General features: G+C 35.1%; 1 protein-coding gene across 6 annotated transcripts in view; it reads left to right on the top strand.

Annotated features, from left to right (window-relative positions):
- C2H8orf34 (chromosome 2 C8orf34 homolog) overlaps window positions 1–15,174 on the top strand; it is a 188,309-nt gene that overhangs the window by 126,331 nt on the left and 46,804 nt on the right. For all 6 annotated transcript variants that reach the window (XM_068672046.1, XM_068672047.1, XM_068672045.1 and 3 more), the window contains 2 exons: window positions 5,715–5,800; window positions 11,040–11,113. In XM_068672046.1, the coding sequence (XP_068528147.1) occupies window positions 5,715–5,800; window positions 11,040–11,113 (160 nt within the window). The remainder of the gene's footprint in view (window positions 1–5,714; window positions 5,801–11,039; window positions 11,114–15,174) is intronic.

Consider the following 15,174-nt stretch of genomic DNA (forward strand, 5'->3'; position numbering starts at 1 on the left):
CTATACTGGAGAATTGGCATTTATTATTTTTTTAATCCTCACCAATTGATAAACTAAGAATTTTGCTGGCACAGTTTTGACATATGTATTTTTGCAAAATACGTTAGTAGAACAAATGGAATCAGTCAGAAATTCCTGGCATTATATTTAGGTGCTGGTGAAGCATTGGATTTTACATCAGTATAACTGAGTGCAGAACTTGTAGAGACAGTAAGTCAGGGTACATGAGATCAGAATTTGGATCAGTATGTTTGGGAACAAAGAATGAAAAAAGCTAACTATATTATAGGCAAGTCAGGACAGATGATTATGAAGTATTGTGGTGTTAAGGTTGCTAGGGAAAGGTGCAAGAAAACATTCGATGTAACCTAAAAGCATGCGGGGGCTTTCAAGACTTTGCTTGTCTGATCACTGTTGCTATTAATGTCCCTGAAGTTATGAATATATATTTACTGTATTGAGATTTTATATTTGCTTTATGGAAATTATAATTCAGTATTATGGTGTTATCAGAGATGTCAGATGAAAATCTAGTGTTTAAAATTACAGAAAAGAAGTAGATGATTTGAAGAAAATAAAAACCAAAAAGTCCTCAACTTGACTAAGATTTGCTTTGCTCACCAAAAAAAAAAATAAAAAAAAAATCATCATCTTCCTTCTGTGAATAAGTTTGGGATATTCTTTAATCTTACAAAATGTATATTTATTTATTTATTTTGAGCCAAATTAATAACTACTTCCTAAAAAAAATTAACATAAAACACTGAAGAATTAGGATTATTTTTTTTCAACAAGATAGTTATCCTGCTTTGAAGTAATTTAAGGAAAATTAGTGATTCAACAAAATAAAGTCTCCTTAGTTTAGAGTCCAACGCAAACATGATGCTACATCTGTTTTTTTCAGAACTGACGACTTTTCTTTGTGATTGTAGCCTTAAAAATGTACACTGATCTTGGGTGAATGTGACAATGACTTTGCTTCTTTTTGCTGTAAGATTGTTTGCTGAACTTTCCCCTACTTCTCACAATGTTTTTCTAAACATTGTCAGCAGAGACTTCAGCAAAACAGATCAGGAATTTTCCAATGAAATGTGTGTTCTTTAGGAAATAATGATTCATAGAAACCAGAATATTTTACAGAAATTATCCTGGTTCAACAAAATTTAGCTGACACAGGGCAGAACAGAGAGAAGAGCTAGAGCTGCAGTTCTCAGGCATGTAATTTCTCACTTCTTCCTTGGAGAGTGCCCATTACCTTCTTAGAACCCCTCAAGGAACATTTCTTTATTACTAAAAAAGCCAGAAGAAACATTTGTATTGTCTAGAAATAGCAGGTTTTCAGGATTTCTTCCGAACTGGAATTTCAAGGTTTCTGTTGTTCACCTCTAGGGAACATCAGAATTGGAGCCAATTAGATCATCTCTAGATTGGTATTTTAAAGCAGAAAAAGTCTCATAATCATTTACCAGAATCTGAAGGTCAGCATGTACAGTGTGATTTCAAAATGTTTGCCTGTAGTTGCTTGTTTGGGTATTATATAAGAGCTTGTCCAAAAATGCTAACCCTGCTTTTGTTTCATTTTCTTTTCTTCTTCTTTCTCTCTCTTTTTGGCACCTCAGTTTGTCAGAATAGTATTAATATAAATATAAATATAACCCCAATTCTTCTGACTGTGAGCAAGCCACCACCCTCCTTTGAGGGTGAATACTGTTTAGTATTCAATTTAACACACAAAAATTCCCAGATGACAACCTCTACCATAAACTAGCACAAGGCAATTTATAATGTACATATTTTTAACTGGTAGTTTACACAAAACAGAAAATATTAAAGAGCATATATCTCAATATTCATGCATCAGAAACATTTCTGTTTTGTGTTCAGGATTTTTTTGTTCCTTCTTATTATACCCTGATGTCAGAAAGTACCTATGCTTGTGGTTAAGTGGTTTCAATTATTTCTATGAATCTGATCTTGGAAGTAATATTTTTTTTTCTCATTTATTAATATTGAAAGAATGGTGATTACTGGTGAATATTTTTGCTGTAGCATCCTGCCAAAACAAGGAGTTTACTTTAATTTCTTTTGCTACTAATTTTAAGAATATCACATGACAACAGTGTTGATATAGAAGACAACCTTAGTATATGCTGACATTAGCAATTTAGTGCACTAGAGGAATTTATCTTGCATCTATCTGTATGTGCACACTCAAATATAGACATCTATAGCTGCTCTTCAAGAGAGACTTTGTTTTACCTGTTAAAAAGCAGTTTTCTTAGGCATAAATGCACAAACTTCAAATTTGAAAATGCATGCCAACTTTAAGTCATGGAAGAAAAAAAATATTTCAGCTTCTTTGACTGCTTTCTCTTAGTTTTCTCTCCAAATTATAGTTTAATTCCAATGCCCTATTGTCTGGAAACTGCAGCTGATGGAGGACTACTGCATAGTTTTAGGGAAGGTACAAGCGGAGAAATCACAGCTTCTCTAGTATTATCCTCTCCTTCCCTCTCCACTAATCCCATGCTTAATTAGTTACACATTATAATTAGTAATTTTAGAATGCTGTTAGATAGATTTTGGATTCAAATAAGGAATTGTTTTGTTGTGTCATCTCGTCTCTTTCTTTTCAGCTTCTAAGTGGGGTCATCAATCTAACTAGTCATCTCACATCTTTCTAAAGCAGCAATTACCATAATGTCAAGAATGTCAAGAAGCTGTCCTTTTAATGTCTCATGTACATTGGATATTGATGGGTATGAGGGAGATATGAAAACAAGACCACAAATTCTGTCGCATAAAAAGAATGGGGAAGTATGATGACATGCTGTGCAGCTGATTACAATAAGGAAGAACAATAAACTCATCTGGACTTTGGATACTGTCAACTTTTATTTCTTGTCAAATACAAGTTCTGGGAAGGACTAGCTTTCAGATAGTAGTGATATGTTTCACCATATATTCTGCTTAAGTAAAATCAGTTGGATTAGAAGACAAGATCACTAGGAAATATGTCTGAGAGAACATATTAGTGTGAATAGTGAACTGTGTTAGAAAAAGTAGATGTCATTTCAAAGATTTGCGTATTGCAGAGATCAAATCTTCCTCTCACAGGGACCCTTTCCAGTGTCTACTTCTTTATAGCCAGAATTCAAATTATGTAAGTAGCTCCATGTGTAATGCTTTTGGCATAACGAAGTAGCATGTATTACACTATTAAAAGAACTTACCGGTAGATTTTAGAAAGTAAAAGGAAGGTGATCTCAAGGTTTTTTCAAAGTTGTCATGAGGCAAAGGATCCATTTAATTATATGTAATTTCATGAATAAAATGAGAATCATTTAAATAGTTAATGTCTGATTTCTTGGGGGGGGGGGAGGGGGAGGGCAGGGATATTTATGAAATCTCATAATAGGAATGAATTACAAAATCTGTAGAATTCTGAAGGGATAAATGAAGCAGCTCCTACCTACTTCTAGAGATAATCTTTTGGGAGTGCAATATAAGCAGAGAAAGTTGGATTAATTTTCCTTTTAATTAAGCACAGATAAATTATCAGAATTGTTGCAGACAAGTGTGCATTGCTTCTGTTTCCTATGATTCCATGTATATCCTTATACACTTAAATACATGCTTGCAGTATTTATGTGTCTGTATGTAATGCAGGTCAGTTTTAATGCAAATGCAAATGATGTGATTTTTGAGGTCTTCCTCCCTTACATGGTTATTTCATTTGGAGTTTTTCTCCCTGTTTGAATATCTTTATGGTAATAGTGCAAACACAATAGTGCTTGTTTCTGTTTTACTGTTGTCTTTAGAAGAGCCTGCTTTATAAGTTAAGTTTTTAAAGAATTGGCAAGTAGAGCATTACAAACCAGCTATAAGGGATTCATAGAATTCATTTTCAAAATTGGGTTTACAACTTCTAAGTTTTATCTTTTTGTTGCCTTAAGGAGTTTTGAGTTCTATGGAGCTGCTTCCTCAGGTAAGAGTCATTATGAATTTATACTGAGTTTTCTGTCCTAAAAGGACAGAAACTTAATTATTGGGGAGAAAAAAATATTTAGAAGATATGTTAGATAAATGTGCAAGTCATAAAATGTGAAATTCAGATAGGGCAAGTATGGAGATTCTGTTTGGTTTCAAAGGTTAATTCAAAGACTCATGTAAAGCAGATGCAGAGAGTGAGAATACAGAGTGAAAGGAACTTCTTTTAAGAGATGAGTTATTTCTTTCCCCAAGGTTTTACTTCAGTGCATTCTTATAATTCCTGGGCTCTGCAAAACTGGCTTGCATTTTTCTTATTCTTTTCATGTCTGAATAAATTCAACTTAAAATAAATTTTATGTAAATGGCAGTTATATTGTGTTAAGCACTATAGACCATCTCTTCAGAGTAAAATCTGTATTCAGGATTCATAGGAACCTGAAGAAGTATGGTGGGACTCTTGGGATACTCATTTGAAAAACAACAGATTTATTTTTGTAAATTACTGCCAAGGCACTGCAGTCAGCCGATGCAGGAGGAAAGCATGAAGATGATACCTTCAATAAAGTCTGGATTTTTCTTTTAAAAGGGAGGAAATACTCTTGTGTGTATTTACTTGTAGTGGGTTTACTTTGGCTAAGATACCACTCAGCTGCTTGTTCACTCATTGCCTTCACCAGGAAAGGGGCAGAAATTCTGGTGAAAAAGCTTGTGGGTTGAGATTAAGACAGGGAGATTGCTTACTAGTTACTGTCGTGGGCAAAACAAACTTAACCTGGGGAAAATTAATTGAATTTATTGCCAATTGAAATTGACTCGGCTAAAGAGAAACAAGAATACTAATATTACAATCACACCTTTCCTCCCCGTTTTCCCAGGTTCAACTTCACTTCTTCATTCACAGACTCCTCTACTCCCATCCACCAGCAGTGCAGGGGAAATGGGGGTTGTGGTCAATCTGTAACAGTTTCTCTGTGCTGCTTCGTTGTGGCTCTCCGTGGGCCATGATTGCTTCAGGAAATATCCACTTGCTCCCATGTAGGTCCTCCACAGTCTGCAATGGATGCTGGCTCTGGCATGGTCTTCACACCAAGCTTGGGGAAATATTTGCTCCAGTGTTTGGAGCACCTCCTTCTCTTACTGTGATGTTCCTACTGCTCTTTCCCACGCCTTCCCTCTTCCTCTACCTGTCTCGCATATCTTTCTCTTTCTTAAATGCATTTTCTCAGAGGTGCCACTGTCTTGGCTTTCAGGCTTAGCTTTGTCCTGTGGTGGGTCCACTGGAGCCAGCTAGAACCATCTGTGTCCTGCATGGAGCAGCCCCTGGCGTCTTCTCACTGAGGCCAACCCTGCCGCCACCCTGCTGCCAACTCATCAACACAGACACTCAGTACAATCCTGTCTGGTTCAAATATTTTTGAACGTAGTGAAGGATGCTTGCAGAGTTTCATATACATGTGATACCACTGAAAATCCATTGTTGTTAAAATGAGTCTTGTATAAATACTCAAGGTAGGATTTAGTTGACTGTTTTGTAGAGTCAGGTTTTGGCTATTAAACAATCTGGAATGATGTGATTGGACCATGGATGCTGATTTCTCAGCAAAGCCACTCTTTTAATTAGGTCAGTGGTGTTGAGAGGTATGTAGTCAGTTAACATTCTTATGTGTCTTATCTATGGAATGTGATTGCATATGTTTTTGTTCTGTTTTTCCACAATTTAGATTGCAAGGAGATAATATGGCAGAAAGGCCAGAAGATGTCTCCATGGTATCTCAAACATCTGAGCCAGCAATGTCAGACTCTGATGGTGAGTTATATAAATATTTGGTGCCCATCAAAAAAACTCACCCCACTATCTTGAATTTAAGAGTAAATTTTATGTCTGTAAAAGAAGATTAAACATTTCCAGAGGGTGTTCCTGGGCACATGAACTCAATCATTTACATTTAAATATGTTAGAAGAGTCCATGACATGTTCTTGGCTGTGGCCGATTAGCACCACAAAAGAAGGCATATTTGGGGTCAGTATTCATCCTTAGCAGACAGTTTGTATGTTAGCACAGTATTTTGGATGTAACATAGCTTAATAACATAAACATGGGCTGTTCCTTCCCATCTGGCCTCTGTGATGAAGAATGGTCTTCGGAATATTTAATTTAATAGTACAAATGCAGCCACAGGATTCAAATAATATATAGGAAAAATAAATAATTTCTCCTCCACTTTTAAACTAAGTATCAGAAATGCCTCTCTGGTCTCTCAGAGCACCACTGACAATTAAAAATTCAATATAAAGGAGTTTTTACAAAAACTCAAGTACAATTTTTCTCCTTATATCAACACAAGTATATGTTGTGGTAATTTGCAGTCAGGACACAGCCCTATTTCAATTTCTGCTCTGGTTGTTGAACAGAACACCTGAAATCTAATGGAAAAAGCACTTCCTAAGGGCTATCTTGTCAGAGAATGCCCTGCTTTCTTATAAAAGATTAAGTTGATGAAGATTAACTTTATCTTGTCACTGGAAATGGAGACAGAAAGGAATAGATGTTTGGACAGAGATTCTGCAAGGATAAATCTTTCAATCAATTCCTGTAATTCTGGGCAGGACCAGCTGAGTCCATTAATTGAAAGATTTGATTTACAGTTTAGTCTTCAGTAGCTGCAGATATGTTAGCCATCTTGATTAATTAATGCAAAACAAATCATAACTTTGTTTTTATTATTATTTTATTTTTAATCGTCCTACTAAATATCTGCTATTTAATGCTATTAGGTAAGACATCAACCTGACATTTTGTTCATTTACCACATTTGTAAAGCAACATATGTCAACATTAGTAACTAGTGTGTCTTTAAAGATTAAAGGCTTAATGCAGTTATGCCATTTGTTTTTCCTGTCCTCTGCCACTGATGACTTTATAAATATATATATATACAGGGAATAAAAATCTCAAAATATTAAGTTCTTACAAGTTAGATGAGGATTATCAACAAGAAAGACAGATTGATGACTGCACTTAAACCCTTTGAAAGGAAAGCAAAATTCTTATTTTATTTGAATAATCCCAAGAAAGGGATATGGTGCTGGCTTGTTTGGGATAGATTATGGGATATGCAGAATTGAATATGAAACAATTTGTTTTGAACAGGTCTCTGCCTTCCTCTTCCCTTCCTCTGTACCCTTGTTCTTGTAGCAGAATTATACCTAATCTGCCATCACTCCCTGAAACTGTAGGCTCATTTGTATTTACTGGGAGCAGAAAATCAGTAAAATTTGCCACCTCTTGCTAGGTGGCAAAGGCACCAGGATGAAGGAAGGTGTTCGAAGATGCTGTAGATACGTCTAACAAAGCAAATGAATGTTTCGTGGTTGCATAGTGTGGACCACAGTAGTGCTATAGCCATCTAACTTGGGCCACTTAATATATCTCTGAATACTCTGTAGTCAGTATGGTAATAGTAAAGAGGGAGAACATTTTCCCTTAAAAAAAAGGTAGATGAGGTAACAAGATTCATGTTGTTATAACCACATCTGTTTCATGTCTGTGAATATACATGAATCCATTAGCTAAATAGCTAGAAAATAGCATAGCTTCTAGGGCAGAAAGACTGAGGTCAACAGTAAGGTACTACCAAATTTCTGTCAAGAGGCTCTCTCAGAAATGTTCAGCCTTTCAAAGTATATTTTTTCCTAAGATGTTGGCTAGTATTAATTTTTGATAAAACAAACAAAAACAGATCTGTGTTTTGCAAGTAGGCACAGAATACAAACAGGTGCAAAACTCAGGCAGCTGCCCATTCTATCCATCTTTCCTATAAATGCATCACACTACTTGTTTTCTGTGTATTTAATATTTATTTCCAATAAATAAATATTTATTTCCAATAAATATTGTGTATGTGAAGAAGATGATAAAAGAGACTTTTAAAGATACTGTTAGAAAACCCTAAATAACAAAAGCATCAAGTTGCACTTTAAATTTTAGTTATGTCTTCTTAAGAATGTATTATATCATTAAAAAAAAAATGATTAACAGGTTTTGGTTCCCAAGTTTATTAGAGTTTATTTTCTACTCTTGCTTATCTGTACCAATTACCTCACTGAGAGAAAACTATAAATTTCAAAGTGCTGATGTAAACCATTCTTTCAGGATTATGCAAGCAAGGTGCTAATGTGTAGTAAAGTTGAGGCAGTTTTCCTTGATGGGTTAGTGAGAAATTGTTAAATTGTTTGATCTGGAGCACCTCTCTTGTGGATTTCAGATGAACCAGGTTCAGAAGTAATTGGCTGCACATCTGATCTAACAGCTCTTATAAATAAGCCTTACTAAAGCAATTCCACCTAATAAAGTCAATGCAATAGACTATATAAGAAGATCACCTGCAGCATCAGGCACAATACTGACTCAACTGACAATCTGGACCTGACTCTAATTAACCACTGCACTGATTTCCCTCTAGTGCAATCCTGCTGAATTGAGCAGAGTTGTGTCTGATCTAAGCAGTAAAAATGAGAGACAGGAATCAGGTCTTGAGATTGGACAGCACAAGATGCTCTAACGCTGCTTTTTCTTTTTATTGTGTAATGATACCCATCAAAACTGTTTCTCTTTCCCATTGGACCATTTCACAGGAAATAACTAAGGGAAGAATTCAATAGCTAGGCTCCTGATTTTTATTAGTAGAAGCAACTTTTGTGACTGCACTGTAAACTTCCTGTGTAGATAACAGTACAAGTCCAGTCTCATGGATCAGTCCTCCAGCAAGTCCTCCTCTTGTTCTATACAGATAGGGCTGAGGTTTTAAAAGATAGACACTGCAACAGGACTGATCTGGTAAAAGTTTGTGTCTGTCAGCCTCTATATTCTTCTCAGTGTGGGGGGAGTGTACAGGTCATATAAAAATGTGTATTTTTTTAAACTTATATAAAGAGACAGTATCAGTAAAAGCATGTGTTCATTTATTCCCAGTTGCCTATAAGTACTGTAGGATCTTGTTTCACTTATTTCAGTCTCTTTTGCTGGCAAGTACAATACCCTTGGAGTGAGAGCCATGATGTGAGGCAGGAAAGAAATTGCAAATAAGATCTTTGCAGTCAGTGCATTCTTGTAGAAGGTTTAAAACACAATACCTCATTAGGGAGTAAACTCTGAATGTCAGATGAATGTAAAGCATAGACCTTTAAACTTTTAAAACTGCCTAGCATATCTGAAAAAAGCTGTTTGCAACCTGAGCTACTTTTCAATGCAGTATGCAACACTACATATTTCTGAGGTGTGGACAAAGACTTGTTTTGTGGCTCTTCCTGGAACAATGTATTTGGACCGAAACTGATGGGTTATATTGTGCTATGCCATGGTATGCATGTATGACATGGTATGCATTTCCTATTCCATTCTGTTATTAGATCTACAGATTATGCTGTGATACATAATATTTAGTTTGCTAAATAAATTTTGCTAAGCAAATTTCACATCATACTTAATTCCCTATCAAACAAGAGTCACTGGTTTATATTATTTGTAGTTAACCAGCTCACCTTTCCACCTGATACATGCGAAAATACTAGGATATATAGCTTCAAAGTTTGTCTTTCCTTTAAAGTGACAATAAAATTTAAAGTTCAAAACAGGCATTTGGATGTGGGGGAAAGTTTGAAATTAGGGATGTTCAATAGAAATAGGATTGTAATTAACACATACAGTTCTATTCCAGAATGAACTGCATGACTAAGGTAAAAAATTAAAAAGGATGAAAGTATTTGGGAATTAGGGTTGTGAACCAGATACAGCAGTGGCAAAAATGTGGCATCATCTCTAAAATCCTGAACAGTTCTCTGACCACTTCTCAACACTGCATCATTATCACCTCTTCTTCCTCCACTTTCATTTGGTTACCACATTCATTGCAAATTATACTTATAAAAACTGAACTGTACTGAAATACAGCAGTATTGCAAATGCAATGAATGTGGTAACCACAGTTGCTGTATTTCAGCACAGTTCAGTTTTTATAAGAAGTATAATCTGAGATGTTTGACAAATTAGGGCACTTTAGAAACATAAGAACCTCCCTGCTAAGTGTCCTTTGAATAACAGCAGAACTTAGAGAAGGGCATCTTGGTTTTTAGATGGTTTATGAACAGCATCAATTTGCCTACTGGACTGACAAGCAAACAGTGAAACTGCATAGCATGTTACTTGGAAATTGCTTTCTCTGACATAGGTAGGGGAGGTTCAGGCTGGATATTAGGAAAAGGTTCTTCACCAAGAGGGAGCTGGGGCACTGGAACAGGCTACCTGGGGCAGTGGTTATGGCACCGAGCCTGCCAAAGTTCAAGAAGTGTTTGGACAATGCTCTCAGACACATAGTCTAGTTTTTGTGTGGTCCTGTGTGAAGCCAAAGTTGGACTCAATGATCCTTGTGGGTTCCTTCCAACTCAGGATATTCTATGATTCTAGCTACATGTAAATAAACAGCCTTTTAACTCATTACATATGTGACAGACAAAAAAAAACAAACCAAAACAAAACAAAAAAATCGAGATTGCTCAGCAAATTTTGTTTTTTTTTACAAATGTGACATTATGGGTAAAAATTATAGCCTGCATAGCCTTAAATGTCGCCTAAAATGACTGAAACTTCTTATTTCAAATATTTTAACTATATCCTAACTTGTTTAATTGAATCAATTACATTTGCTTTAACAGAGTTTATTAAAACTGAGGATCCACTACTCCATTGTGCAAAGGACAAACAGTTTTTAGTTTTAATAGAAATATAATAACCTACAAAACATGTGGCAGCAGAAGGAAGTTTGCTTGTCACTCTGTTCATGTTAGAGATACAGTTTCTCATTTAATTAAGCTTATAAATTAAAATTAGCCATAAATTAAATTCCAATGAAGTGTTAACTGAAAAGTAGTACTTGTATGGTAGCTACATTTGCCTTCCCAGCAGTTAATGTATACATATTTTATTTTCAAAGTGACTAACAGTTAATTATTTAGTGTGATTTATGTTTCTTCTACCTCTGTGGAACAGCTCAAGTACCTGGGGTTGAAACACTTACAGAAGATATTGATGAATTTGAGAGTGCCTCTCAAGTGGCAGGATCTGTAAGTATCTTCCCTTATGGGAAATCCTGTAAGTTTTAAGAATAGTTTGGTAAAAATTAGACTGTATGTAAAGATTAAAGTTTTGCTTGCCAGCAATGTCATCCTAAACAAGGAAAGCTTAATTTGCCCATCCCTTCTGAATATTCAGTTCTATGGAAGTTGTTTTTTTTTTTTTTTTTTTTTTTCATTCCAGGAATGGTGATATTTAGAAATCTATTATTATCATTTCATGGGAACACATACTTTATTGGCCTAACTTATATAGCTTCCATTGAAAGCTCAGTCATTATAAACTATGTCTGTACATCCTTAAATATTTCTTTAATGGTTAAATATCCATTTTAAGAGTTTTATAATATACAATATTACAAAATGGACAGAACAACATCATTTAAATTTTAAATTTTATTATGAAATTTGATATAACATCTCAACTATAATTCAGCTTTTCAGTAATGTTTACTTGGAAACTGATAAAGAAGATATGTCTATTTGAACTGTGTTTTTTTTTTTTTTTTTAAATAATGCAGTATTATGTGTGGTGATATTTTCATCAGTTCTCTTATCTTAAAATTTAACAATTTTTGAAAATTTATATAATAAGAACTTTAGAGCTAGTTGTATTGCATCAGAAATTTGAATACAAGTTAAAGAAGGGCTTGTTTTTTTTTTGTTTTTTTTTCCTCAGGCAAATTATTTGAAAAGACAGTAGTTATTTGTTTTTACAGACTTTCAGACAGATGTAAGAGGAAACATTAATTTCTGTCCACTCATAGCAATCCTGTTTTTAGCACACTTTAATATTGGTAAGATGAGTGAGTATTTTTTGGCAAAGTTTTTGTTAAGTATTTGTTGGGCAGGATTAAAGAAAAAAGGAAAATGACAATGCAGACTGATCCTGCAGTCTTTCAGGCAGCTAACTGCTAGTAAAGCTAAAAATACTAAACAATCAAAAATCTATAATACACTTAGTATGTTATCAAAGCAGTTGGCAGACAGAGAGTTCCTGTTTAATTCCTAAAGATCTTTGAGAACATGGACTGCCAGAAGCTCACAGAGCATTTGTGGATATTGGGCAAAGGGAATGAGGAGCAGAACTTCAGTAGCCATTGCTTTCAGCTTCTCACTCAAGCCTCATTTCTACTTCTCTTCACAGTAGTGAACAGAGAGGTGTAATAAATTTTGCAGCACTTTCTTATGTTTTTTACATGATTTTCTTATTGGTTTGGACCCATGGCTACCAGCTTTGATTTTTCAGTTCCACAGACATGTGCATAGGAAAAAAGGAACAGATAAATTGAATCACATGGAAAAACAAAAATAATAAGGAAAATAAAAGATCATTATATTTCTTAGCAAAATCTTGCTATGTGTACACGTTTATAAACAGACATATAATGTGTACATCTATCATTTAATGCTTGTTCTAGGCATAGGTACTTGTATTGGGCTCCCCAATAGAAGAGGGACATAGAACTACCAGAGCAAGACCAGAGGAGGGCTACTAAAATGATTAGAGGACTGAGCACCTGTCATACGAGGACAGGCTGAGAGATCTGGGCCTTGAAAAGAGAAGGCTGAGGGGAGGCATCATCAGTGTGTATAAATATCTGAGGGGAGGGTATCAAGAGGATGGAGCTGGTCTCTTATTTTCAGTTGTGCCCAGAAACAGAATCAGAGGCAACAGGCACAAACTGAAACACAGGAGGTTCTGGATGAATATGAGGGGGCAGTTCTGTACTGTGAGGGTGACAGAGCATTGGAACAGGTTGCCCAGAGAGGTTGTGGAGTCTCCTTCTCTGGAGATATTCAAAATCTGCATGGATGCCATCCTGTGCAACATGCTCTAGGTGATCCTGCTTGGCAGGGGGGTTGGACTAGGTCATCTTCAGATGTCCCTTCCAACCTCGGCCATTCTGTGATAAAGTTGCCTAAAATAGTAGATTGCCAGAGGTGGTGAAGTTGACTGGACTAAATCCTTGAAACCCTCTAACGTGACTGCTGTTACTGCCTCTGCTGCAAAAAGAAGTCAAGACCAGAAGTTGCAGCTATTGCTCTGCCAACCCAACCTCTTCCTGAGGGCAAGGGCAACTAGCTTCCCTTTCCTGAGCTCTTGGAAAAAAAACACTGGATGTCTGTCTGTATCTAAATCTTCTCAAAAAAATAAAAAAATAAAAAAAATAAAATCCAACTGCTGTTGCATTTTAATGCTCTGAAGTAATATTTTGTTCTGTGGTCCCTTAATAACTTCCAGTGAGACTTATTCTGTGACAATCTTCACATACAAAATATAGAGATTGAACTGAGGTTCCCCTTAGGGAAACTATGAAGATTGCATTCATGCAATGAATTCTCACAAATTCTTTAAAAGAATAAGAATTACGCCTGAAGAGCGCCTCAGAATTAATACCAAAATACATTTTTATGACTATACTTGATTTTCAGATATTATATGAGATATGAGTTACAAGATAAGGAAAGAAGTAGAATAAATATGATGTTGATCAGACACTTCTCATATATTGAACAAATTGGTTCATGACATTCACTCAAATGTGCATATTACCTCTAAAAATTCCTGATCTAGGTGACGATATTCCATATTTAATACTGGTACTGTGTCCCACTAGGGTAATATGAGTCTGTTACTAGTTAAACTGGTCATTATCATAAATTTCTCTCTACTCATGTATACTTGACTAATCTTTAAATGTGCCTTGACCTTCAGAGAAGTGTTTTGAGAAAAATTGTGGGACAAAGCTGCAAGAATTATGGAAGAGTATTTTTAGAAAGTCTTCAGAAAAAAGCTATACAGGTTATATTTTTCATGTTCAGTATGCAAGTCCACACATAAGATCATGTGGAGGCTAATGCAGCCTGGATGCCAATAATATGAAGAGACATGCAACATCTATGCCTATAACATTGCTCAGTGTAATTTATACTATGATTACATTATGATGTTGTTGTAACGTATATTTTTGGTATTACATGTCTGGAAAGACTGGAAATTTTTGTAATTAGACCTTTTCCCTTTAGTCTTTTTAACGGAATCTTTTGCTAAGGTTTATTTTTCTCAAAGAGAGTTGATATTTGAAAATCAGTTTGAAGTATTTACAGGAATCAGCACTCTTCCCAAGGGTTTTGCAAGGACTCAAAGTGGAAGCAAGCATTCAGAATGTCCTTAGAGATTGTGGTTTACTGAAGGACTCTTTTATTATTTTTTTTCTTGACAAATATTTAGTTTAATAAAAAGTGTTAGGCAAGATGCAAAGTTTTTTTTTTTTTTTTTTTTTTTTTTCTTATTCTACTTTATATTTGTATAAACAAGTTTTATAAATATTTGGCTAGAAATCTTCCAGAAAACACTGAACGGAAACACTAGTGAAAAGTTTGGTTGGCTGGAATTCTGACAGTAATGGAAAAGTAAAGTATCTGGGGAATCAACCAAATTTACAGTAACTAACAGAAAGAATCAGGGCAGATGCAGTGGGCAATTCACACCGAGTAGCCTTTGCCTTCACTCTGAGTTGCTTCTTTTGCCAACTGAATGTAACAGGACTCATACTTACTGTTTTTATTCATGTGAATCTTTGCATTCACTCATCTTTCCTGTCATATACACATGAAAAGGTGTATTTTTCTTTGCAAATTATCCATGTAAAGCAAACCAATCCAAGTATAACAGAAAGAAGGTTGTAGGGTAGGGGGAAGAAAAGATGTTCAACTGCAAAAGGCATTTTTACATGAGAATTCCTTGGGTTTTTGCTCTTTATTACTGTGGGAAAAAACACTCTAATAAATTGTTTTATAGAGGTGTTCTGATTTAAATATATTCTGTCTTGTTTTCTCTACTCCTTTGGAACTTCTCTGTTGCTTTCCCAGATGGAATATACACAGGATTTTCTATGATAAATACAGAAATTCCTTAATTGGGAATTCAGTTTGTGAAATGATTTGAGGCTTCACACACAAAGAAAAAATAAACTTTTAATTCATGGTATTAGTTGAATACAGCTATATTCCAGTGATGTGTAATTTTAATTGTAATTAATTAATTT

Source organism: Anas acuta, chromosome 2 (assembly GCF_963932015.1).
Source record: "Anas acuta chromosome 2, bAnaAcu1.1, whole genome shotgun sequence".
Classification (NCBI taxonomy): domain Eukaryota; kingdom Metazoa; phylum Chordata; class Aves; order Anseriformes; family Anatidae; genus Anas; species Anas acuta.